The sequence below is a fragment of the Dipodomys spectabilis genome, unplaced genomic scaffold (genome assembly GCF_019054845.1).
Source record: "Dipodomys spectabilis isolate Male_0828 unplaced genomic scaffold, ASM1905484v1 ptg000021l, whole genome shotgun sequence".
In the NCBI taxonomy this organism is placed as follows: domain Eukaryota; kingdom Metazoa; phylum Chordata; class Mammalia; order Rodentia; family Heteromyidae; genus Dipodomys; species Dipodomys spectabilis.
Genome location: NW_024870698.1, coordinates 1,426,514 through 1,452,500, shown reverse-complemented (window position 1 = coordinate 1,452,500; position 25,987 = coordinate 1,426,514). Strand labels below are relative to the sequence as shown.

The 25,987-nt window shown below is 42.5% G+C and overlaps 1 protein-coding gene across 1 annotated transcript in view; it reads right to left on the bottom strand.

The window, feature by feature from the left end:
- Nucleotides 1-25,987, bottom strand: part of Cc2d2a (coiled-coil and C2 domain containing 2A) — an 80,916-nt gene that overhangs the window by 44,374 nt on the left and 10,555 nt on the right. The window contains exons 4-13 of the mRNA XM_042674812.1: nucleotides 25,380-25,503; nucleotides 17,694-17,782; nucleotides 17,273-17,374; nucleotides 13,255-13,353; nucleotides 12,405-12,563; nucleotides 10,149-10,311; nucleotides 8,558-8,694; nucleotides 7,706-7,837; nucleotides 3,141-3,350; nucleotides 1,981-2,087 (exon numbers count right to left, since the gene is read on the bottom strand). Of these exons, the coding sequence (XP_042530746.1) occupies nucleotides 1,981-2,087; nucleotides 3,141-3,350; nucleotides 7,706-7,837; nucleotides 8,558-8,694; nucleotides 10,149-10,311; nucleotides 12,405-12,563; nucleotides 13,255-13,353; nucleotides 17,273-17,374; nucleotides 17,694-17,782; nucleotides 25,380-25,503 (1,322 nt within the window). The remainder of the gene's footprint in view (nucleotides 1-1,980; nucleotides 2,088-3,140; nucleotides 3,351-7,705; nucleotides 7,838-8,557; nucleotides 8,695-10,148; nucleotides 10,312-12,404; nucleotides 12,564-13,254; nucleotides 13,354-17,272; nucleotides 17,375-17,693; nucleotides 17,783-25,379; nucleotides 25,504-25,987) is intronic.

Below are 25,987 nucleotides of genomic sequence, written 5' to 3'. Positions count from 1 at the left end.
CAAGCCTCACCACCACCACCACCACCACTACCACCAATGAAAGAGAAACGAATAAAATAATAAAGTACTTGAAAATAGGCCCTAGTGGCTCATTCCTCCTAGCCTCTCAGGAGGCTGAGATCAGAGAATAGTGGTTTAAAGCCAGCCTGGGCAAGAAAGCCCTAAGACTCTTAACTCCAATAAACAGCAATGACAAAACAGCAACAGCAACGAAAGTGGAAAGTAGAGCTGTGGCTCAAGTGGTAGAGTACCAGCCCTGAGTGAAAGAAAGCTAAGGGACAGTGCCTGGGCACCGAGTTCAGGCCTCAGTACTGGCACTAAAACAAAAATCAAAACAGGAGAAAAACTTGAGTAGCTGGTTAGAAAAATACCAACCTGCCATATAAAATGATTTCACTGAGAACATAGAAAATAACAACCTGCAATGTAAAATCACTTTACTGAGAACATAACACAGTCAGGATTTTTGATACAAATTTTAACTATTTCAAAAATAGATTTCTCTACCTCCTTTTAAAAATTATCATAAAAATAAAATGTATTCTTTTACCTTCATTAATTTCCACTTTGGAAAAGAATTTCCAACTCATGTTTAGATTATAAGAAAAAAAACTATACACTAAAACTCTTGATTATTTTCTGTTCTAAGGACTTGCTCTGTGGCAATACTTACACAGAAATACATAGATGCAGGAATTATAATTATAACACAATTTAAATAATATAGGAATAATATAGTAACTAGCGGTCTACTTGAGAGTATATAGCTATGATAAAGCTATATGATAAATGATAGGGGTGGGAAATATTGGCCTGGCTCACAGGCCATATAAGGCCTGACATTTGGCACCTGATTGGACAAAAATATATTTTTCTCATATGCCTCTGGTGTGTTTCTCATCTGCTGCCCTCAGCCATCGCCTAACCTGATGATTTGTATGGTCTGTGGATGATCTTACAAATATCTAAATGGCACATAGAAGAAAAAAAAATCCACATCCTGGCTAGACTCAGACATATTCTAAGAGGAAAAAAGTCTAAGATGCTTTCTACATAAAAAAGCAAGTTGCAGAATGGTATATACAACATGATTCCTTAAAATTATAAAATGGTTGTACACGAGCACATCTATGTGAGTGTGTAAGTCTGTGTGTGTGTACACACAGTCTATAACTAGAAAAAATATAAACAGGGCTTTCTATTAAGGAGGGTACTTTACATAATTTTAACATTTTATATATGACTAATAATCAGTTTTAATTTTTGAATTTTTAAGTTATAAATAATTCAAAGAGACAGGAAAGTAAAAATAATATGTTGACACCTGGTAGTTTGTCTTGTTTTCTTGAGGTTTAAAAAAAATAAAGTGTTAGAAAACATTTGAAGATTTCTTCCATTCTATAATAGAACCTGGCATGTACTTTTTCTGTCTTTCCACGCCATACCTCTGTGTCCCAGAACAAGTAAGAGCTGTCTGAGGTGTTCTTCAGGATTTGTAATCAAATCATAGAATGAGAAGGATGTGACACCTGGATATTCTTCTCTTCTCTTTCTTTTTCCAGTTCTGAGACTTTGAGCTCAGGGTCTAGGTGCTGTTCCTGAGATTCTTTTACTGAAGGTTAAAACTCTACCACTTGAACCACAGCTCCACTTCTGGCTATTTATTTATTGTACTTTATTAGACATAAACGTCTCATGGACTTTCTTTCCCAGACTGGCTTCAAACCATGATCCTCAGATCTCAGGCTCCTGAGTTACTAGCATTATAGGCATGAGCCACCAGCAGCTTCTTCTTAGTTTTAGACTCCACACTGTGTGAACATGATGCTTCTATCTGTTTTAATTTGGCATAATCTCACATGTATCCAGGGCATTCAGAAACAAAAAACAACAACAACAAAAAAACCAAAACCAAAAACAATAACCTTCCAATGTAACAGGAAAAGAAAAACAGTCATTCTAGAGATGGACTTTACTCACCGAATTTCAGATTTATATTCATTGATGGTTTTTTGGGTTGTATCAAGTGGCTGATGGAGCTTTTCTGGATCGAGGCCAGTCTGAACAGCATTTCTCAGAGCTTGGAGCTTGACAAAATAGGAGTGTAAGTTTTGTATTAGAAATTCTATCCTCTAAGCAATGGTCTAGATAGAACTGGGGAAAATGGTGTGTGCACTATATAAATCGATAGTAGGCATCCACCCTTATCTAAACTTTTACCGAAATAAACTCTGCCAAACAATTAACTGTTCCATCTGTCTGGGATAATAAGGAGCAATATTTGTCCATCCTCCTTCTGTAGTCTAGATAATTAATATTACTTCTCTGTGAGTATCTCAGATATACATTTATGTTTGAAGCTAACAGCACGCCTTTTTGGCTTCTGGATACCTGATGGTATTTTTCTAAAATGTTGACATTCATCCAAGTATAGTCTCTTAACAGGAAGTATTGTGAGGTCTTATTGGGCATGAAGGTTTTAAAGTCAAAGCATAAGATGGAAATTGTCTACAGTCCAAACTACCCATGAAAAGTCAATGGGAGGGTGTCACATTGGAAATAAATCCAAATACAGACATTGTTCTCACCAGGAGTTGAAGCAGCTGGGTTGGGCTTAGGTGCTAACAGTATGGGCAAATACACAGAAAGTGACAATCTCTAAGGACACTGAGATTCTTTTGTAGGCCACCAGTAGTCTCAGGATCTGAGATCACTTCAGCAAATAATGGTCCTATGTCTTCCATCCGGTACCTACTTTATATATATGTGTGTGTGTGTATATATATATATATACATATATATATTTCTATCTACATATATATACATATATATATTTCAGAGTCTCACAGACTTTCCTGCCCAGGATGACTTCCAACCATGATCCTCAGATCCCAGCCTCCTGAGTAGCTAGAATTACAGGCATGAGAATGGGCACTAAGCAGAAGTCTTCCTCTTTAAGGAAGATTTGGTCTTATTAAATGCAAATGATTGGTATTCTTCCTTTTGCTTTTACATAAGGCAATGTCTCACCCACCCTTGACAGAATTAACCTAGGAAAAGAGAAGCGGAAACATTGTTTGCTTCTAGGAGCAAATCAATGCATCAGTTCCATCAACAAGAAGTGTAGAAGTCACAAGTACCTTATCAGTAAGAAATTTTGCCTTGTTTCTCTGGTGCCTTGCAAGGTACTGGTCGTATAACTGTGCCAGCTTGGATGCCAAAACATGTTCTCGGCTAAAACAAGGATGGTGAGTGAAGATGAGCCCAGAAATGTCAATGTCCAGTTGGAAATTTCCAGGAGGGTCTCCAGAGCCAATCATATGCTGACTACTGTGGACATATTTCACTGCCTGCCAGAGAAAGAATGGGAGGAACATAAACACTTACCAGATAGTGCTGTGCTAGTTTCCAAAGGAAAGGCAGTCAGACGCAAAATACCTTGTCTTCTGTATTGTCATGTACAACATGCTTGATTACCAGTGTAGAGGATCTAGGTCTTTTGTTTTTGTTTCTGTGCAGGTACTGGGGTTTGAACTCAGGGCCTCAGCTCTGTCCCTTTTTTTTTTGCCCAAAGAAAAGCTCCCACTTGAGCTACAACTTCACTTCCAGCTTCTTTTGGTGGCTAATTGGAGATAAGAGTCTCAGGACTTTTCTGCCTCAGTTGATTTTGAACCACAGCCCTCAGATCTCAGCCCCTTGAGTAGCGAGAGTCACAGGTGTGAGCTAGTGGTACCCAGACTCCAGCTCTTTTTTGAACACAAAGGAATAGGCTTTAGAGAAGAAATCATTTCAGTCTCACTTTCTTATGTCTTTTAGACTTTATTACTCTTGCAGGTCATGGTTCTAATCTTTTTTTTTTTTTTTTCATGAAGACTATCCTGTTTGGTCTTGGGTTTTGTAGCTGGAGATGTTGATCATTTTGAAATGTGAGAATCATAGATTCTAGTCTGAATGATCATAGATATACTCCCATTGATAGAACATAAGCATTAAAAAATATGTGAAGTTTGTGTTTGGTAGACAGCAGCAAGAGACTTTTTCTTAATGGTATTTCCTGCTGATACTCAGCATTATGCAAAATAACAGGAAGCAGGGTGGAGAGAAGCTGGGCTCAATGCATACAGTAAAGCAATGGAAAGTGCAATGGACTGTTGGGTGTAGTGTCAGATGAATCTCTGATTTTTAAAAATAAAGTCTTCAAGGTATTCTTCATCAACCCCACAGCTGACTGAGGCTGAGAGCTTGAAGGGGAAGAGGGAGCAAACTCTGATTGCATATTTGTGTTTTCTCTCCTGGCTGTAGATATGGACTATAGTCAGAATGTGCTGGAACAAAACCAATCACTCTATCTTTCCTTCTCTTTTGCAGAGATGAGCTGAAAACTGTACTATGAAATTGTGTGGTATCAATGTTTTATGTGCAAGTGATAAGGTCACGTAGAAGTTATAAACACTTCTAGACACAGCATGTTGAAAGTTTGGACCTCAGTTGGTGACAGTTTTTGACAAGTGACTAGATCATGAGGGCACTGTCATCAATGGGTTAACTCACTGATGAGTTTGAATGAGGCTAGTCCATCTCCTACCTACCCCATTAGTGGAGCCTGGTTAGAAGAGGTCACTGTGGGCATACCTTTGAAGGGCCTATCTTGTTCATGGTGTCTCATCTGTCTGTCTGTCCTTCCTAGCCACCACAAGGTGAGAGGCCTTCCATGATGCTCTGCCTCACTGCAGGTGCCCACAGGAATGGGCCCAAGCAACCAAGGTCTCACACTTCCAAAACCACAAGCCCAAATCAATCTTCCTCCTTCTACATTGTTTCACTCAAGCATTTTGTCACAGCAACAAATAGCTGGCTAATACAACTTCCTTTTTCATACATTGATAACAAAACAATAGCAACAGAACAAAAACAATAGCAACAGTTTCTCCCCGATGTCCCTTATGGATCATGTTCCACTGCTCTTTCATGTCCTATGGGAGCCCATGTAGCCTTTCAGACATGAGTTCTGATCACTGGTATTCTTATACATGAGGCTCTATCATGGTGGCCTATTTTTTCCTCTTTCATTCAGATAAAAGTATTCCATTAGAAGCTGCATTGGTATTAGCAGTTGCAGGTACTGGGCTTTGAACTCAAGGTCTTGTGCTTATGTAGGGCTTGCTTGCCAGCTTGTGCTCTACCACTTGAGCCATACCTCCAGCCTGATTTTTACTGGTTACCTTGGAGATGGAATCTCTTCAGATTTCTCTGTCCCAGATAGCCTCAAATCACTCTCCTATGAATCTCAGCCTTCTGAAAAGCTAGGATTACAGGCATAACCCACTAGCACCTGGCTTGAAGCTTTCAGTCTTCATGTAGCATCTATGTGTTTATGACCACCTAGAGAACCTAGATTAATTAGAAACTTTCCACCTTACAAAGAAGTGTACCACTATCTCTAGTGGAATGTCACTGTCTGGTTGCTTGGGCCTGCTAGTTCTTGCCTCGCCTTCCCTCTTTCCTTGGGGTTTTCCAGTTGTGAGCTCAGTAGGGTGTGGCTCTCAAGTTCCATCTTGCATTCAACTTGGTGTGACTGAGCAACCACACCATGGAATGCTTTTATGTTCCTGGAATGTTACCTGCTATGTCTCCTTCCTCAAATCTGCATTACTGCCTGTTCCCGTCTCTGTCTTAGAGGCTTAAGCTCAGCTCCATTTCTGTCTCCTCCCAAGAGGTACAAAGCCTCCCCAAGGCTAAGGCCAAGTTTAAATGTTCCATCTCTCTAGTCCTAGATGTGTGTGTGTGTGTGTGTGTGTGTGTGTGTGTGTGTGTGTGTGTGCGCGCGCGCGCGCGAGCGCCAGTCCTGGGACTTGAACTCAGGGTCTAGGTGCTATCCCTGAGCTGTTTTGCTCAGGGCTAGTGCTCTACCTCTTGAACCATAGCTTCACTTCTGGCTTTCTAGTAGTTTATTGGGGAAAAGTGTATCACAGACTTTCCTAGCCAGCCTGGCTTTAAACCACAATTCTCAGTCTCGGCCTCTGAGTGGCTGGGATTACAAGTGTGTGCCAGCCGCACTTGGCTTTGTATTTCTAGAATTTAACACAAGTAAATACATAGTGAAAGTTTAGTTAAAGATGAAAAGGATAAAATGGGAAGGAAGGAATAAGGAAGAAAAAGACAGCTGAAGCTGGTTTTCAACAAAGCTAGCTGTACTTGGGATTGTTGATTGTGCAAACTCAATGTTCTTTTGTGCTTTACCTTACAATGGCCCATTTTGTATTTTTAGTTTTTTAGATTTGGAATAGTCCTTTTAAAAAATATGTTAAATTTCTATGTGTTAAATTTGGACCTTAACTTTTTTTTCTCTGCATGGTATTCAATCTCTTTTTTTTGTATTCTCTCTTTAATGTTCTTTTCTTAATTTAGAAACAGCAGAATATTCACTTTTTTGTGTACTGGTCATGAGGCTTGAACCCAGGGTGCTGTTCTTGAACTTTTTGGCTCAAGGCAAGTGCTCTACCGCTTGAACCACAGCTCCATCTCTGGCCTTTTGGTGGTTTATTGGAGATAAAATAGTCCCACAGACTTTCCTGCCTGGACTGGCTTCGAACTGCAACCTTCAGATCTCAGCCTTTTGAGTAGCTAGTATTACAGGCCTAAACCACAGGTGCCCAGCTCTGGGATTTTTTTTTTTTAACATATAGAGAAACTGCTAAATGCTATAGTTAAGAAGAGGAATAGAACCCAGTTCTGGTCCTAAGTTACTCTCAGCTTATAAAGTGAGAGAAAGAGATGAGCTAACAATTTATGAACAAAACAAACTCTTACCTTTTCTTTCTTTCTCTACTCCTACATCATGTCAAACACATGATGGTGGAAAGTCTGTTCTGACATAGGATGCAAAATATAGGATGAATGGATTTAAAGCATTTTTAAAAAAAGAAAAACATAAACAGGTAGATTTCAGCATCAGACAGAGCTGGCTAAATGAGAGCATGAGCTGAGTTTAAACCCCCAAATCACACAGACACAGAGAGAAAGAGACACAGAGACAGAGAGAGAGAGAGAAGAAGAAAGAGGATTTGTAAGGGTAACAAATCTCCAGTGAGGGCATAAAGATACAGCAAATTTATGATGACTGAAAAGAGAGAAGCAAAAGAAGCAGGGTGAAAATAAGTGCCACGCTAGCCTGTATATGCAAGTAAAGTTATGTTCTTTTTTGTTGTTGTTGTTAGTCATGGGGCTTGAACTCTGAGCCTGGGCACTGTCCCTGAGCTCTTCAGCTCAAAGCTGTTAGCTTTGAGCGACAGCACCACTTCCAGTTTTCTGAATGGTTTATTGGTAGTTAGAGTCTCACGGACTTTCCTGCCTGGGCCGGCTTTGAACTGTGATCCTCAGATCTCAGCCTTCTGAGTAGCTAGAATTATAGGCGTGAGCCAACTAGTGCCCGGCTAAAGTTGTGCCCTTTATGCAAATAGTCATTCTTGGCTAGGAAATGAATTCATTTCTTACAGAAAGGATTAGGTGAGCAGAGGGACTCACTTGTACATACCTGCTCTTTGTTCTTTATGTGCATGATGGTGAGGTATTAAAAAACAAAAAACGAAAATACCCCTCAAGGGAGAATGTTCGAAATTGCTCACCCCAAGCCACTTAATAAACCAAACAATTTCAAATTCACGTGTTAAACTGGATTAAAATGGAGGGGGGATGGTGATCATACCTTTTTATATAGTGTTTCAAGTTCTGCCTTGATGCATTGTGCTGGGGTGAACAGTGGGGGCCGCGAGGGAAATGGCTTGATGGGACTGGGCAGGGCCAGGATCCGGCCATCATCTCCAAACCACTTCCTCTCCTGTGGATTAAGCATCAGAGAGCTGTATTTCTTCCTTGGAATATGAAGTGGTGTACAAAACCAATAACACTTGTCAGAAATTTCTGCCTTGATGACACATTTTATATATACCTCCTCCTCTCCCAAAAGAACTTGAAATGCTTCTGTTTCCAGTGGAAATTGAACTTCACCAATGCCTCCAAGATGAGTTCAACACAAAGTCCCTAATCCCCAGAATAGGTTAAAGGTTATGTGAGCCAGGCACTGGTGGCTCACACCTGTCATTCTGAGCTACTCAAGAGGCTGAGATCTGAGGATCATAGTTCAAAGTCAGCCTGGAAGACAAATCTGTGAGACTCTTACCTCTACTTAACCAGCAAAAAGCCAGAAATAGAAATGTGAGTCAAGTAGTAGAGCACCAGCCTTGAGCCAAAAAAAAAAGTAAAAAGCCAAACAAGAGGATGAGGCCCTGAGTTTAAGCCCCAGTACCACACACACACACATTTTGTGAACTGAGAAAGGGTGGCCCATATCTGATTTAGCAGAGACCAAGTTCTAGGTAGCGGGAGATGAGTTTTGAGAGGCTGAGAGGTAGATTTCTTTGAGAGTCACTAGGTGTACTGGGAGATTGAGTATAAGATTGAGTATAAGCTTTCTGTGGATGACTCAAGAGGAAAGGGGTGTGTGGAAGCAACTGTCCAGAGCTGGGCTCCACCGGGGGAGGGGCAGGTCCCCACTCACTGGTTCTTGCCTCAGCAGTCTGTTCTCCATGATGTTCTGATTGGTGCGGGCCACTTCCGGTCTGGCTCCGATGTAAAGGCCTTCGTCTTCCAGGTATCTGGGCTGCACATTGTCAGGAAGCTTTTTATAGGTCGGCACTAGAGAGTTCACAAATAAATACAACAAACGTCAGGGCCAACCTCAACCTGCAGACTGCCATTTGGTGAGTTAAAACATCCATCTGAGAGTTCATTAGGGTTCTTAGACACTTCCCATTTTCCAAATTAGCTTCTAGGAGCAGAGCCAAGAGGGTAAATGCTTTCATTTGCAATAGCATGTTGGAGAATCACAGGTCTAAAACAATTCAGAAATTGCCACATGCTTACTCTTCTCGGCATGGCTTACAGGGAAGAACAAGAATGTGGTAATATTCCAAAAGGTGAATGCTTTCACTCTGGCTTTTTCTTTGGCTGGATGAATTCAGGCTAGACACTTCTAGAGCTCCTCTCTTGTGTACAAAGTGATTGTGGCTTTTATTTCCCCAGCCTCTGAGAATTTGAGGACATAGTTGGTAAATGAAAAAAATCTCTCTGAGCTGGGTGCTGGTGGCTCAGCCTTGTCATCCTAGATACCGCAGGGTAAATCCTTCTTACCCCCCCCCCCCCCCCAAATCACATCAAGATGCTTGTTTCCTTCCCCTCCTAACCGGAAGTAGAAAGTAAGTCTTCCCCCAAATGCCATCAAGATGTACACATTTCCTTCCTTCCTCTCCCAACCGGAAGTAGAAAGTAAGTCAGCCCCAAGATGCCATCAAGATGTACACATTTTCTTCCTTCTTCTCCCAATCCGAAGTAGAAAGTAAGTCAGCCCCGCAGGGCGCTCTGCAGTACATGTGTGAACAAACAGACCTGGTGAGTCCACATGGCTGTCCCCTGCCACTCTCAGAAGAAAAGAGCAAGGGACACCAGGACCAGTGGTAGTAAGTGGAGGGTCATTTCTCAGTCCCAGCTCCACAGTCGTGGCCTGTTTCCCAAGAGTGAGAATCTTCTCATAGCTGAATCTCAGAGTCTCGTGTGCTCCTGGCCTCTGGAATGAGCCACTGATTTGATGAAGGAGCTTCATCAAACACTGCTTTTGCTATTTTACCAATAAGTCTTTGCTGAATGGATCTTTTCTCCCATGTTCTTTTTTGGGAAGGTACGGTTCTGGGGCCTAGCATCCCCCAGTCCCACGCTCTACCACTTGAGTCATGCTCTCAGCCCTTTTTACTTTTAAGTTATTTTTCAGTTAGGGTGTTTTTTTTTGGGGGGGGGGGCGCATTGGGGCCAGCCTCAGATTGTAATCCTCCTATCTGTATCTGCTTCATAGCTAGGGTTACAAATGTAAACCACCACCTCTAGCCTGTGGTTGAAATGGGGGTCTCAATCCTCCTGTTCTTTGCCTCCCTAATAGCTGAGATTATAGTCATGAGCCTCACTTTAGTGTATTTCTTGATTGTGAAGTAAGATTAGAAACAAGAATCAATGCATCCATATATATCACTGTATTTCATCAGAAAGAGAATGAAGATGTCTAAACTGAGAGAGAGAAGAAAAAAAAGTCACAGAAGTACCTGTTTGTCTACCAGGGATAAAGAGGATTTCTTTTTCCTTCTGTAGCCAAACATGAGCACTTTCATACTCTGCAGGTCTGACAGCCACAAAATCGTGGACTGCACCGTCTAAGCCCAACAAGAAGTCTTCAGCACCCTGATCACTTAGAAGCTCTTCTTCATCCTGTGTAATGTCAAAAAAAGAAAAACAACAAGCAAAATTACACTTAGATTAGAGCTGGGAAAGTGGCTTAGTGATAGAGTGCTTGCCTTGCATGCCTGAGGCCCTGGGTTCGATTCCTCAGTACCACATAAGCAAAAAGAAAAAAGCTGGAAGTGGTGCTGTGGCTCAAGTGGTAGAGCGCTAGCCTTGAGCTGAAGAGCTGAGGGACAGCGCCCAGGCCCAGAGTTCAGGTCCCACGACCAGACCCAAAAAAAAAGTAAAAAAAAAAAAAATTACACTTAGATTCTATTTGCCTAGAAAAATAATTACTGGCACTAAATTCATTAAGCTTCTCAAGTTTTAAATCTAATTGATTCAACATTTTAAAATTTGTTTTTAGTACTGGTACTGAACTCAGAGCTTCACACTCTTACTTGTGAGTTGCTTTTTGTTCTTTTTTCTTCTGCTCAGGTCTGGTGTTGTACCACTTGAGCCTCAGCTCCACTTCCAGCTTTTTGCTGGTTAACTGAAAATTAGAGTCTTATAAATTTTTCTGCGCAGGATTCCTTTGCAATGTAATCTCTGAACCACTAGTTAGTGGTCCACCCGGTTTTTTTTTCCTTTTCTTTTTTTTTTTAAACAAAAAGTATAAAACTCTTCATATTTTGCAAGTGGATTTCATTGGTTGTTTTTCACTATTCTATGTAGCTATAATATACGGCAATCAGAAAGGGATAAACAAAGCAACTGAAATCTCAACAAGCTTGACCACCTTCGGAAGGCTTACCTGTGAACACTTATTTAAAGAACTTGAGCTCCTACTTATGTCTCATGTCCACTCAGTACCATCCCAAGGACAAAGGCAGCGAGTGGACAGCTGCAGAGACCTTGCTCAGCTCAGATGGCCTGGGTTTGAGTGTCAGCTTTTCCTTGTGCTGCCTGGGCTGAGAAAATTTAGCCTTCTGATCTTCAGTACCCTCTGCTGTAACATGGGGATATTAATAATCTTCCTGCTTAGGACTTTGAGAGGATAAAATTAAATGATGCATGAAAAAATTTTATGCCCAGTGGTTATAATTTGGTAGTTATGTCTCTTCCCCTTGAGTGTTTTCCCAACATTTTCTCCTCTTTCATGACTTCCTCTTCCTCTTTTTTTTTTTTTTAAATACAGGGCCTCATTATGTAGCTCAGGCTGGCCTCAAACTTGTGACCCTCCTGCTTCAGTTCCCCACAGTGCTGAGATTACAGGTGATAGCCAACTTCTTTTTCTTCTTTCCACTGCTCTCCTTTCTTTTTCTCCTCCTCCTCCTTCCTTCCTCTCCTCACCCTCTTTCTCCTGCCCCCACCCCCTTCTCCTCCTTCTTAACTTTTAAGCCTGGCCTCTTAGGCAGTATCTTTTAAGATCCTATAAAGACTTCATTTTTCTGAAGACAATGGGAGCAGCCTGGCTACTTGCCTCCTGATGTTTCTTCTCCAATTAGACCACCCAATAAGAAACAAAAAGCAAATCTCCATGGAAACCAGGTTTTCAGCATAACTTGAAGACGGTAAAATGTCAAAAACACCCAAAAAGAAAAAAAAACAACAAAAAAAACCCCAAAAGCACAAAAACAAAATCAGAGCGATTACCCTTAGCAATGCATAAGCTCCCTTGCCTGTGCCCCACCTCCTCTTTTGGGGACCAACAAAAGTTCACCAAGAGAAAACTGCAGGGGAGACAGAGGGAAGAAGCTGCCCAGTGCTCTCCCACCCAGAAAGACGAAATCCACTTGACTGAGTAGATTTGAAAAGCACCTGGCAGAGCAGAGTGCAGACCTCAGAGAAGGGCTTCCAGGTGTTCAGAATTTATTTATTTATATTTATGCTTGTAGTTTATTTATTCTTGTGCTGGTTCTGGGGCTTGAACTCAGGACCTGGGTGCTGTTCCTTAGCTTTTGGACTCAGGGCTAGCACCTTATACCTTGAGCCGCAGCTCCACTTCCAGCATTGTACTAATTAATGGGAGTTAAGGATCTCACAGACTTTTCTGCCCACCCCTACACAATCTGTCTACATTGATTCTGAGTCTTCCCCCTCCTCTGTACCATGGGGACATGAAATACTGTTGCACTTACTCCCTGGGCAGGCAGCTCCTCTTCCCCTGACTCCTCCTCTTGGTCATTTCCATCTCTACCTTTTATTTGTTTTTTTTCCTCTAGTTCTTCTGGTTCAGGATCAAAGTTGAATGTAAAGAAGTTATAGGCCTCTTCTGCAGAAGGGAAGCCAGGCGGAGCCTAGAGGAAAGCAAAGAAGAGCTTCTTATATCCAAAAGAATGAGCTGGCAGAGAACAAGCAACTCCCAGCTCCCGAACACTGCCATACACTACATTCTAACTGTGATGTCTCTGTCGAAGGTTAGCTGGATTACCAGTGGTGACTTTTAACAATAGCAATAGGCAGTAGGAAGTGTAAAATATGAATACCTCTAGCAGCAATTATTTACACGTAATAAGCACATAGAACTTTAGAAAAGGTTCTTCATGTGGCAAAAAATGGATCATTTTCATTAGAAATATAAATTTTAACTTTTAAAAAATAAGTTACCCTTTCTTTTTAATTTTTCTTGAATCGGTATCTTCCTTTCTTCTTCATTTTATTTTTTATTTTTTGGTGTTAGAATTTGAACTCGGGGCCTTGCACTTGCTAAGTAGGCATTCAGTCTTCCTCTTGAGCTAACCACCTCCCCCCAGCCCTTTTTGCTTTGGTTATCTTACAGCTAGGATCTTGCCTTGTATTCTTTCCAGCCTGGCCTCAGTCTGCAGTCTTCTTACATATGGCCTCCTGAGTAGCTGAGATCACAAATGTGAACTACCATGCCCAACTTACTGGTTGAGATGTAGTCTCCCTACCTTTTTGCTGGGCTAACCTGCACTCTCGGTTCTGATCTCCACTTCCTAGCAGCTGGCATTACACAGTCCTTCTTACCTGGGTTTTAGACTTGGTCTTTCGTACAGGATCACGGAACTTTACTCTTGAATAACTCTGGGAATCTTCTTGTTGTGTCCCTTGCACCTCTTTACCTGGCTACATGAGTGGGAAAAATAACAGATAAGCTGGTTAAGCAAAGAGAAGAAAGAGAGTTTAATGTATATCTTCTGACCATTGATACCTCTCACTCACAGGAGTAAAATATATACAAGCTTCAATTACACCTGAAGGTGAAGGCTGCTGAATCTTTCTCAACCTTGTCTCTCTTAAAGCTAAACAAATATAAAACTATATCCCCCATAAGAATAAAAACAAGTGTTATTTCATCCTGTAGATCAAGGATTATCCATTTTACAGAAGATAACTTCTGAACCATCTATTAAATAATTACCCCTAAAGTTTGATGTAAATATACATAGTCTACCTGGCACCAAGTTTGTGCTTCTTACTATGGCATGATTTTTCTCTTACATGTCTACTTTCTGTGTCTATAAGTGTGATTGTGAATGTTTTATTTTAGTCTACTTGAAAATCAGAGCTTGAAGCAAGGGCTTTTTGAGCTTGATTTTGAGAACTGATTCCAAAAACAGGAGTTGTGGGCTGGGGAAAAGATAACGGCCCTGAAAGTCAATTCAAGAGAATATTGTTAAGCTGGTGACTGAAACAGGAAAGTCATCTCAAGGCTATGTAGAATGCGTCTCGGAATTTTATCTCCTTAGAACATAGAAAAGGGAGAGATTTGTTCCTTAAGTAATTAAGGCTGGTCCCTGGGGGTGTTGAGCCTCTGGTTCTTCTAAGAGTCTGAGTATGTTTGGTGTTTTCATAAGAATGACTCGGTGAGTATCAAAGGGCTTGCAGAAGAGCAGACAAAACCCTGGGATGAAAGCTAAGGGTGCTTGGTACAGCTAAGGTGAAATGAGCCAAAATCTGGCCCAAGTAAAGCAAGGACTGGAATATGTGGTAGGATATAATTGACTACAATAAGCACAGAAACTATATGGTATAGATTGATGTAAAATTCTACACTTGTCTATTTTCTCATTTGGTCTTGTTCCTAGGAACTAGTTAGCTTCCAGCTCACTTATAGGAAAGTTGAAGTTCTGCTCCTACTTACAATCCACAACGCAATGTGAAGTGAAGGACTCGGTTGTTTGTCTTGGTGAGTTCCCAGAATTTTAAATGTTGTTTGGAGGAGGAGGAAAGAAGCAGATGAGAATTCCATTGTATAAGGGTAAATAAAGAATAAGAGCAGATCTAGTGTAGAATAAAGATTGGGTTGCTACAGTTGGTCAGGAGAGTTTTCCAAGATTCTGCCAAGTCTCCCTCATGACATAGAGCTGTCCACTTTAGAATCCCAATAGCAGATGGGATTGTTTCCACTGAGGGAAACAAAGCAAGAGGTGAACCCTGGAGAAAGGAGAGAATTCTGGCTTTGCCTAAGAGAGCTATGGGTTGCAGAGATCTGACAATAAAACACAGGGTCAGGCAGACAAATCTATAAGAGTTGAGAATAATATAGGTTAAAATAATAGTAATGATAACAATAATAAAAGTAAGTGGCTATATGGAGATTGGCTATTTTACTTTTTTTTTTGTTGGTCATGGGGCTTGAACTCTGGGCCTGGGCACTGTCCCTCAGCTCTTCAGCTCAAGGCGAGTGCTTTACCACTTGAGCTACAGCGCCACTTCCGGTTTTCTAGTGGTTTATTGGAGATAGGAGTCTCATGGTCTTTCCTGCCCGGGCTGGCTTTGAACCGCGATTCTCAGATCTCAGCCTCCTGAGTAGCTAGGATTACAGGCGTGAGCCACCAGCGCCCGGCTCTGGCTATTTTACTTTATCTTTGTTTCTTTCTATCTTTTCTACACTGGTCTGACAAAGAAGATAATTCCATGACTGTGTTTTGTCACAGAACTGATGGCTTTATCACAATATATGAGGAATTGATAAAGTTTATAATACTGCTTGTCAAAACCTAAAAAAATTAAAGGAGAAAGCTTATGCACATTTGAGGCCATTAAATATGCTTAAAATTACTTGCTAAATAAATTTTTGTCTTTTTATCCAAATATTTGGCTTGAACCCATGGCCTGGGTGCTTGCTGTCTCTTAGCATTTTTGCTCAGATCTGGCACTCTACCACTTGGGCCACAGATTTACTTCTGACTTTTTGGTGATTAACGGGAGGTAAGCGTCTTATGGACTTTTCCTGGACTGCCTTCAAATGATGACCCTCACATCTCAACTTCTTGAGTAGCGAGGATTACAGGCATGAGCTATAGGCACTCAGAGATAAATTAACTTTTAAAGAAATATACGAACAATGTATGTGTGGTCTTAAAGGAATTACTTTCAGTTTCATCCAACAATCAAATATTGAGTGCCTAACATCACATGTGCTTACATCCAGCTAAGAATTTTTCTCATCTTTAAATTGGTTGTATCTTCCAAGAAGTTTCCACGAACTTCTAACTTGAACTGGGCAATGTTGCCATATTACTTTTATTTATTACAGTATAATTATAAAATAGATCAGTTTTAACCCTCATCTCCAAACCACTAATCAACATCTGCCTACATCCATCTATCTATCTATCTATCTATCTATCTATCTATCTATCTATCTATCTGTCTGTCTGTCTGTCTGTCTGTCTGTCTGTCTGTCTGTCTGTCTGTCTATCTATCTATCTATCTAATCTATCTATCTATCTATCTATCTATCTATGGGCAGTACTGGGATTTGAACTCGGGGCCTTGATAGGTAAGTGTTCTACCACTTGAATCTGCCCCCACCCATTTTTTGCTCTGGTTTGTTTTTCAGATAAAGTCATACACTTGGCCAGCCTTAGACTGAGATCTTCCAACCTCCACCTCCTGAAAAACTGAGATTACAAGGGTGATAACCATGCCAGGTGCTACAGTGAAACTTATTCTCAATACTAGTTCTGATACAAATCAAGTTGCCTGATTTATAAATAAACACTCTTTCTTGTGTTTTTGGGTTTGTGTGTTTTTCTTGATGATATCCTCTAAGGCACAGAAAAATTTAACTTTGGTGTCCAATCTATTTATTCTTTCATTACTTATGTGTTTGGTGCCATATTCTTTTTTTTTTTTTTTTTTGTCGGTTGTGGGGCCTGAACTCTGGGCCTGGGCGCTGTCCCTCAGCTCTTCAGCTCAAGGCTAGCACTATGCCACTTGACCCTCGGCTCCACTTCCGGCTTTTTCTGCTTATGTGGTGCTGAGAGATGGAACCCAGGGCCTCATGCATGCAAGACAAGCACTCTACCACTTCCCAGCCCCTGGTGCCATATTCTTAAAGAGAAAAATTGCCTAACTCAAAATACTTAAAATTTTTATGCAACCCATATCTAAGGCTGGAGTTAGGTGTTATTTGTCTGGGCTACTAAAGAGCTGAACTATTCAATACCTCTACTGTCTGTCACCCCACAGAACAACTCCAGAAGAGCAGATTTTTATTCACACTGCTGTGTAATCAGAGCTACGCCATCCCTGGCAGGAAAGACTTGGCTGTAAATGCTGGCTTTGGGGTGGTTAGTTGGCCAGTAGGTAGGCTGTGTGAAGAACCAGATGTTGGGTCTCATGGGAGAAAGCAGGGAATACACATAGAGAAAATGTGATCCTATTTAGTGGTGACTATGTTGTTCGATAAGGCTTCTTTGATACTGACATTTGTTCACATGTTACAAGGCTGCAGAGCATGAAGGGAGAGGAAATGTAAGATTGCCAACAGTGGCTGACTTGGGGGAACTTGACCTGTGGGCCAAACATTCCCAGCGTGTTCTTTTCTCTTGGACTTCAGCCTCTGACAATGGCTCATACTTGAGAGCACTTACCCTGTGCTGGGGACTCTCTGAAATACTGAGAACAAGGTTGCTTGTAGTCCACAAAACCACACAGAGAATTTGGTTCTGCCTCTGTCCCTTTGCACAGGACTAGAAATGGGTCCAGAGAGTAGAGAAACCACATGTGAAAGGAAAGAGATTCCATTTCTCACCTCGGTGCCAAATTCCGTCTCCAACTCCCTGGAACTGGGGCTTCGCAGGCGCCTGGGTTTGGGGATAGGTATTTCCTGCAACAACGCACTTTCTGCCTTGGACTGCAAAGTCAAAACAGGGAAATTACTGCTAGATCACTCCAGGAATGCTACAAAGGCTCGCTTGCCGTCTCAGTCGAGCATAATTGGTAAGAAATGTGTGCTGTCTCTTTTTAAGAGCCGAGGAAATCATTGAGAAGAATGACATTCTCATCTGTCACTTTCACCTGATCAATGCAAAATCCGTATTCACACTCAGAATTTGACAGAGAAATGGAAGGAGGTCCACATCTGTGCTGTCTGCAGGGTAGCAAGCAAGCCAGGCTAAACCCTGCGAGACTACGGTGAGCCCGAATCATGCCATTAATGCCGCTGCCCTTACCCTGGCGGCCTGAAGCTTCTCCCGCATGCGTTCTCTCATGGAAAATTCTGCAAAGCCTGTTCTGGAAGCTGAAGGAATTGGAGGTAAGCCTTAAAAGAAAGAAAAGAAAATTAAATGTTTAAGAGCTAGGAATGTAGTTCAATAGAGCTACCAACTATAAAGTCCTGACTTCAATCCTAACACACACACACATACACACACACACACACACACACACACACACACACACACACACACACACACACGGAAAAGGAAAATTAGTTTAAACCTAGATTTCCCTCCCTCCTTCCCTCCTTTCCTTTCTTCCTCCCTCCCTCCCTTCCTACCTTCCTTCCTTTCCTTTCTCTCTTTCTTTCTTTCTTTCTCTCTCTCTCTCTCTGCCTCTCTCTTTCTTTCTTTCTTTCTACCTTCCTTCCTTCCTTTCTTCCTATTACTAGGGTTTGAACTCAGAGCCTGGCCACTTGTCTCTTAGCTTTTTTTTTTGTTGTTGTTCAGAGACGGGACTCAAACTCACAATCTAAACAATTTCACTCACTGGCTGACCTTCTACCACCTGAGCCATACTTCCAACCCCACCCCTTAGCTTTTTGGCCCAAAGCTGGCATTCTACCATTTTTTTGGGGGGGGGGTCCGGTCGTGGGGCCTGAACTCTGGGCCTGGGTGCTGTCCCTCAGCTCTTTAGCTCAAGGCTAGCGCTCTACCACTTGAGCCACAGCGCCACTTCCGGCTTTTTTCTTTTTGCTCATGTAGTGCTGAGGAATTGAACCCAGGGTCTCAGGCATGCAAGGCAAGCGCTCTACCACTGAGCCATCTTCCCAGCCTGCATTCTACCATTTTAACCACAGCTCCACTGCTGGGTTTTTGGTGGTTAATTGGAGAGAAGATGCTCATGGAGTATCCTGCCTGGACTTTCTTATGTCTTTGAACTGCCATTGGTGTCCAGCTACTTTTAACCATTTATTTTTCCAAAGGGAAAATAAAACTTGCCAAAATGAGAGAATGGAATTGTGCCAATTCTGAGCCTCAAATAAGTGAACACGAGTATGCTGACAGCTCTTTTTTTTTATGTCATAAGTACATATCTCGGCTGTTTTGGAATGGAGTGTGGAGGATAACCATCTGGCCAGGGCCTACCAATCTTGATTTAAACTGAGAATAAAATGAAGGCCACCTGTGCTCTCAAGGTAAACAAATAGCAACTCCATGGCCTTGGGAAGAGGCTCTCCTTTGTGGGTTGATCTTAGTAAGCACTTTCTCAGGTGAGCGAGTTGGGGGTCCCAGAGTTTAACTTTTACTTCAACCAGAGAAACACTATGTACAGACCTACAAGTAGAACCTTAAACTAGAGACAACACATATTTCGCAGAAAGTGTTGAGTACAGATGTCAATATCTTGGGCCATCGGGCAGCAGTTGGGTGCCGGGGATTGCAGATATATGCAATGCATTTCCCCATCAGACTTGGTGGCATCCTCACAAGGGAGGATCAGGTGTTGTCACTACCAGGTAGAATGAAGATGAAGACGCCGAGGCCCTGGGTCACTGAATTTCAAGGGCCAGCACACATGTAGGAGGCGAAGGGCTTGGTAGGTAGTGCTAGTTCTATGCTCCCTGATGATTCTCCCCACTCCCAATGAGGTAGACATCAAGTAGCCTCGGGTGGACAGAATGTTACCTTCAATGGAGTAGTGAGTCTCTATTGGGATGGAGGAGAAAAGATTGCAGAATTGGGAGGTGCTGACAAGGAGGTGCTTATGCCCTGTAAGAAGTCCTGACCATGTTTTACAAACAGTGTGGAAGTCTTGAAGAACGCAGAAGCGGAGGGAGTTGATGCCAGAAGCATTTCAGAAGCTGCCTGGGTGGAAGGCATAGGATGGTTGGGTGGAATGGATGAAAGCCGGGAACCTCAGCGAGCGTGCTCTGCTGTGAGGCCATGAGGAAGGAGGGTTGGTAGGAGATGATGAGGAAGAATACTAAAGGACGCTATGGAGACTGGGAGACAGAGGGCCCAGAAGACTTAGCAGCAGCAATGGCTTCTAGAAACCTTCGGTACACAAATCTCAGGCTATGCTCCAGGCCTGCTGAATCAGAAGCTGGTACAGCTTAGCAGAGTGAGGCTCTAAACTCATTCAGGTGTAAAGGCTTTGGTCTGGAGAAGGAAGGTGGTGGAGGTGTCTGAGGGCTCAGTTGAGGGCTGTCAGGTGTGTGGAGATGCTGAGAAACAGGTGGAGAAGGAAGCCAGGCTAAGGAGGTTTCAGCGGGGATTTGTTTACAGCCTGGAAGAATGTGTGCTTGTCTAGAACGCTGAGCTCGAGGGCCCCAGTCGGGCATAAAGGTGAAGCACTGGGACCAGGGACCGTGCTGAAGTTCTAAGGAGAGACTGCTTCCTCAGGGCGAAAACGCTGCAAGACATTGTACATCACAGCAGTTAAGACAAAAAGGCTAACGGATGGGAGAAGAGAGGACATGGAACAAGATTGGCAGAGAGGAGAAGGAGAGACAAACACCACAGATTCCCAGAGCCTGCATTGCGTTCGCAAACACGGACCATCATCCCAAGCGGCCAGTTCTTGGGGCGTGCTTCTTCCTTTCTTGTGATTGAAAGACACAAAATACTGCTTATATCATGCCTCTCGCCATATCGCTGAATTCATCCACAGAAGCCTGGAATACTCATAAGTATGCTAGCAGCCCAAGTGTGTGTTGAGGTTCAAAGTTCATCGTGAGAACATTGATCCCTGTCTCATATGCTTAGAGTCGTGAGGCTTTTCTTAATCAATTGCATTTGTCAAATTCTGCATTCATGGGCATGTCTGTGTGGCTTTGGGATTCACACCTGCTTCCTCTTCCGCTCCTAAGGTCTCGCCACATACAGAGTGCACACTGGATCTGTGTGTGTGACAGATGCCAGGTGGCAGTGGACCTTCTGGGCTGGGTGTCAGGAGCCTTCTCAGGTTGACTGTCTATTGTGCCCATGCCCTCTCCTTCCCCAGAAGATCCCTTTTTAAAATTAACAATGTCTTTCGGCATGTAAAATAATTTTTTCTTATTGGCTCCTATCCTTTCAAAATAACAGCCATGCTTTCCTGCTTATTCAAAATGGTTGCTGCGAGTACACATTTATTAGAATAATCTTTTGAATTATTCTTTCAAAAAACAAGATGTGGTATTTTATTAAATACTATCTCTTCTGAGTTAAGAAACTGAAATGATTAGATTGCTGGTGGTTCAGGTCTGTAATCCTAGCTACTCAGAAGGCTGGGATTTTGGGAATCAGAATTTGAAGCCAGCCCAGCAGAATGTTTGGGAGATTGCCACGGCTCATTGTGACTTAGAGCTTCTAACTCTAGTAATCTTCTCAAAAGAAATAATGCAAATCTATACAGAGACGCGGCTGCAAGTGCTCACAACGATGCAGTTCGTTATGCCCAGTGAATGAAATCAAATGTCCATCAATAGGCGAATACACAAAAGGTGGTATATGCATTGGATGGGATGCATTTCACTAATGGAAGGGAATGAAATGCAGATATATATTAAAATCAGTGAATCTGTAAGTGAAAGAAACCAAATGAAAATCAGTGTAGATGATGTTGTTTACATGTCATGTCTTACCAAGTCTTGTTTATAGGGATAGACAGAGGTCATCGTTTGTATAGTGTTGGGATCTGGGGTGGAGATAAAGGGGCACAAAGGAACTTTAGGGGTCATGGAAATGGACCAAAGCGGATTGTGGTGATACTGCATCATGTAAAGTTACCTGATTAAGACTATTGAAACACGACTCATTAGCTATGCAAAAGTGAATTCTGTGTAGGCAGGTGTATATTTAGGGATAAAAATTTGGGACTGGTCAGTGTCTAGATAGAATTGAATGATTTTAAGGTGACAAGAAGAATGAGCAAATTTCTTTCTCTCCCCGGCAAGGCCAAGTCTGGATCCTGTGGCTCTCCAACATAGAGTTCTCGGGATGTGAGGGAGACCCGCAGAAAGCAACAGAGAAGTACGGTCACTGCGGCAGAAGGAAAATCAGGTGAGTGGATTTCTCAGAGCAAGTCAAGAAGCAGGAAGGAGTGTCCAGCACATCAAACATGGTGGAAAGCCAGGGAAGGTAAGGAACAAGCTCTGACTGACTGTTCAATTTGATGACTGTGTGGTTCCTCGGTGACCTTGATAAGGCCATTTTTAAATAGATGAGTGGGCATGTGTGCTAGCTTATGGACTGGGCTCCAAAGAGGACTGGAGACCAATAGAAATGGAGAAAGAGGAGTCTGGAGAAATTGTACTGAAAGGTTTCTGCTTTGAATGGAAGCTCTGACTAGAGAAGATGTGGTTGGTCATGCCTTTCTTTGTAACTTAGAACAATAGGTGATCTTAATCTGGATGTTTCTTGGTACTGTATCTTAATCATCTAAGTAGGGAGAGGTGTTGAGTGATGGGTGATTCCCTGTTCCCTCGCTGTGTTTTGCTGTTGGTTGCAATGTATATCTCTTTGAGGCTCAGTGCTTGAGGCTGTCTCACACCATATTGTACATCACGGTATTGCACATCACGGCGTTTGTGTCTTGGATCTGCCTTTCCAGGCTTTGGTGATTTATTTTTAAAACACTATGCTTCAAATGAATGATCTCTTTCATTTATATCCAATTTCACTGGATTCTCAACTGTCTTTTCAGATAATGTTGAGAAACTGGCTCTGAAATGGTATTTTAATCAGAGAAACTAATGTGAATGAAAGGAAAGCAGATGTTAGCAGTGAAGAAATTTATGTTCAGAAGAAATGACGTAACACTTGGCAGTGATTCCCTGAAGATATGCTGTGGTACAAGATGGAATCATAGGGATGTGTATATTATGATTATGATTGTTATTAATGGAGGGCCTCGTGTTTTCCAGGCCCTACCTGGCTCTACCACTTGAGCTACGCCTCCAGCATTGATACTTTCCAAGTCTGGGTCTTGTTTTGACCCTGGCTGGCCTAGGCTTCTGCCCCTCTACCTGTGCTTGCCTGGTCCCTGGGGGGGGTGACCCACTAGGTGTGTGCCACTGTGCTTACCCGGTAGCTGGAGTGACAGGCATGTGCTACCACACCCAGCCATTGACTCAGACAGAATCTCTTAGCCTTTCTGACTTGCCTGGTCTTGAACCAGATCACCCAATCCCTACTTTTCCAAGTAGCTAAGATTACAGGCTTTAGGCTAGCAGGCTGGGCAGACTTTAACATTAGATGCTATTTAACTTGAAACGAGTGTGTATGCCATGAAATGCTTTCTCTATTTGTAATGTCGGGTTAGCAAATTAGAAGGCAAAGGATGGATCTGGGCTGCTGTTTTTCGGGGAGATGGCACCCGTGGGCATGATGTCTGGTACGGCCACAGCGTCAGTATCTGAAGGCAGCCTGACCATGAAGACACTGGGAAGCACGTAGGAGCTGCAGTGTGACAGAGTCCAAGGTCAAGGCAAGGAGCTAGGCTGGTAGCAGGAAGGGGCAGCCCAGACGCACAGGACGTTTGCCGTTCCATACTCCGTGTTGTATTCCGTGCAGCTCTCCCCCCTCCCTGCGGCTTGTCTCCTGCCTCTGCTTTTCCAGAGCTCATTGGACTCATGGAAGACAGGACTGGACAGAGTCTCTGACTCTGCTGGTTTTGACTTCTCACTTTTGACTCACTCTGGCCTCTCCGGCTGCTTATCCTTCAGGCCATCCACGTCTCACTGCTAGAGATAGCTTTCTCTATATTGGAGTCTACCAGTGCTGCCAACATTAGCAACAACGTTCAGTGCTAGATTCCAGTTGCCTATAACCAAGGAGGGATGATTAACTTTGTATTAACGTTAGACCTCTCCATATTCCAAATCAGAATTTTTTTTTCCCTGGTCGGTCGTGGGTCTTGAATTCTGGGCCTGGGCGCTGTCCCTGTGCTCTTCAGCTCAAGGCAAGTGCTCTACCACTTGAGCCACAGCGCCACTTCTGGTTTTCTAGTGGTTTATTGGAGATAAAGAGTCTCACTGACAAATGCATATATTCAAACTCCTGTCTAAAGTTTCCTATACCTTAGCTACTATGTATTCACCTAATACGCTATAATATTTAGTATACTTCCACATTGTTTTTAAAATTTTGATCTTCATAATCAGTCCCAAGGTCACACTGAATGGTTGTTTCCCCTTTTTAGAAGTGAAAAGAATTTACTTTTTACAGCACGGTGCCTTTGGGACTAAGAACCTACCTTCTCTGACACTTTTCCTCATGATGTAATAAAAATAACGACTTAATATCTAGTCCATGTGCTCAGGACTAAATTGTCTACCCTAAATTCATATGTTAAATCTCTAGTGCCCAATATGACTATATTTGGAGATAAATCCTACAGGAGGTCATTAAGAGCAAATGAGATCATAAGGGTGGAGGCCTTAATATATTAAGAATAGTATCCTTAGAAGAACTACTACCAGAGTGACTGCAGTTCCTGGAGCAATTGTGAACAGGTCACATGAGCATGGAGCAAGATGGCAGTTGCCTAAAAGCCAGGAAGAAGGTCCTCACTAGAAACTGGCTGATGCTGGTACCAAGAGCTCAGACTTCCAGCCTCTGGAACTATGAGGAAGTAAATTCTGATTGTTTAAATTGTTCAGTTTCTATACTTAGTCATGGTAGCCTGAGCTGACCCTAATAATGAAGAATTCTGAGTATTTAGAGGAAGGAACAATTATATGGGATAAATTTTGGTTCTGTTTCTCCCGATTCCCTGTAGCTCTCATTGAATTGTGGTCTTTTGATGAGAGCCACATTTTTCTTAGGGTTGGACATCAGATCAACTTGTTTCCAAAGCCCTTAAATTTTCCACAGTTATTTTATTTCCCAGCTCTGCCACAGTGAAATAGTGTAACAATTACCTAACAACTGAAAAATCTAAGATATTTCTCGACTTACATTTATCTTTCTTCTCATGAGAAGCCCTAATGTGGGCAGTGGTTTTCCCTATAATGAGCAAATAATAATGGTTCATGTGCTGGGGAAACACAAATGCTATAAAGTATAGGCTAAGTTTCTTGGAAGGTGGCCTAAGAGACACAGTCACAGAGAATCTCAGAAACTGCACCCATTCTCCCAACATCCAGTTCAAGTCCCGCCCCATTCCCCCTAATGATATTGTCTTCCTTGTAATTTCTACATACTGGATTATCAACACCACTATCGTTATTGTTTATTATTATTATAGTAATCATTATTTTGTGTCAGTAATGGGGCTTGAACTCAGGGCCTCACAGTTTCCCTTAGCTTTTTCATTCAAGGCTGGTGCTCTACCACTTGAGCTACTCTTTTGCCAAGGGATTTTTTCTGGTTAATTGGAGTCTGTCTGATTTGTCTGCCTGGGCTGGCCAGGATCCTCCGATCTAAGCCTCCTGCATAGCTAGGATTACAGGTGTGAGCCACTGGCACCAGGCTTTCTCAGCACCATTTCTAGTTCAATTCATTCTGCCTCACTTCCCTGGTTATAGAAAGTGTCTCGAAGCTGTGCCACATCTACACAATTGCTACCCTAGCAATGAGGATTGTAACAAAGTGGGGTTCAGCAGCCAGAACTATGCATTAAACGTAATACCCCTAAGAGAAAGCTCATAATTCCCTTGCTGAGCCAAGTATCAATTTGAAGTCTGATCTGATCAGAACCAAAGAGATACTTACTTCGAGGGCCCCGCTTGGCTGTCATGCCCAGAAGATGCGTCTCGGGCTCTTCCTGTGCAGGCTCCTGCTGGGAGCCGTTGTGAGATTTTTCAGATACCATTTCCTCAGGGTCGGTGGTTGGAGGCTATGGACAGGAAGAGCAGAGGGTTCAGAGACACCCTGAGTTTTAGCTCACCTTAGATCTTCAGTCAGGATGAGCCAGGTCACCCGTGAAGGGATGGATCTTAGACCTGGGGCAGCGATGTTCCTGTGGCATGAGTCATAATGGCCCTGCGCTAGGGAAGGACTGCCCACCTTGGCAGTCTAGTAAATTTTCAAACATTATTGACATCCCCGAATAAGATCATTATCTTCACTTTTCCTTGGTAACATGTATTGCATTGATCTCTGCAGAACACCATAAGGCCGTACTTTATTATGCACTCCTAGACATATTGGAAGCATCTTTTAGAAACTTGCTGTCTAATCAGGGACAAACATTATTTTCACAATTTTGGAGTCCCCAGGAAGAGCTTCTTGAATCTTCCCCCCAAGTCTCGGGGGAGGAAGCCAAGGAGGCAAAGTTGGCAACGATGCCTTTGCGAACCAGACAGCTGAAAACTTGTCAT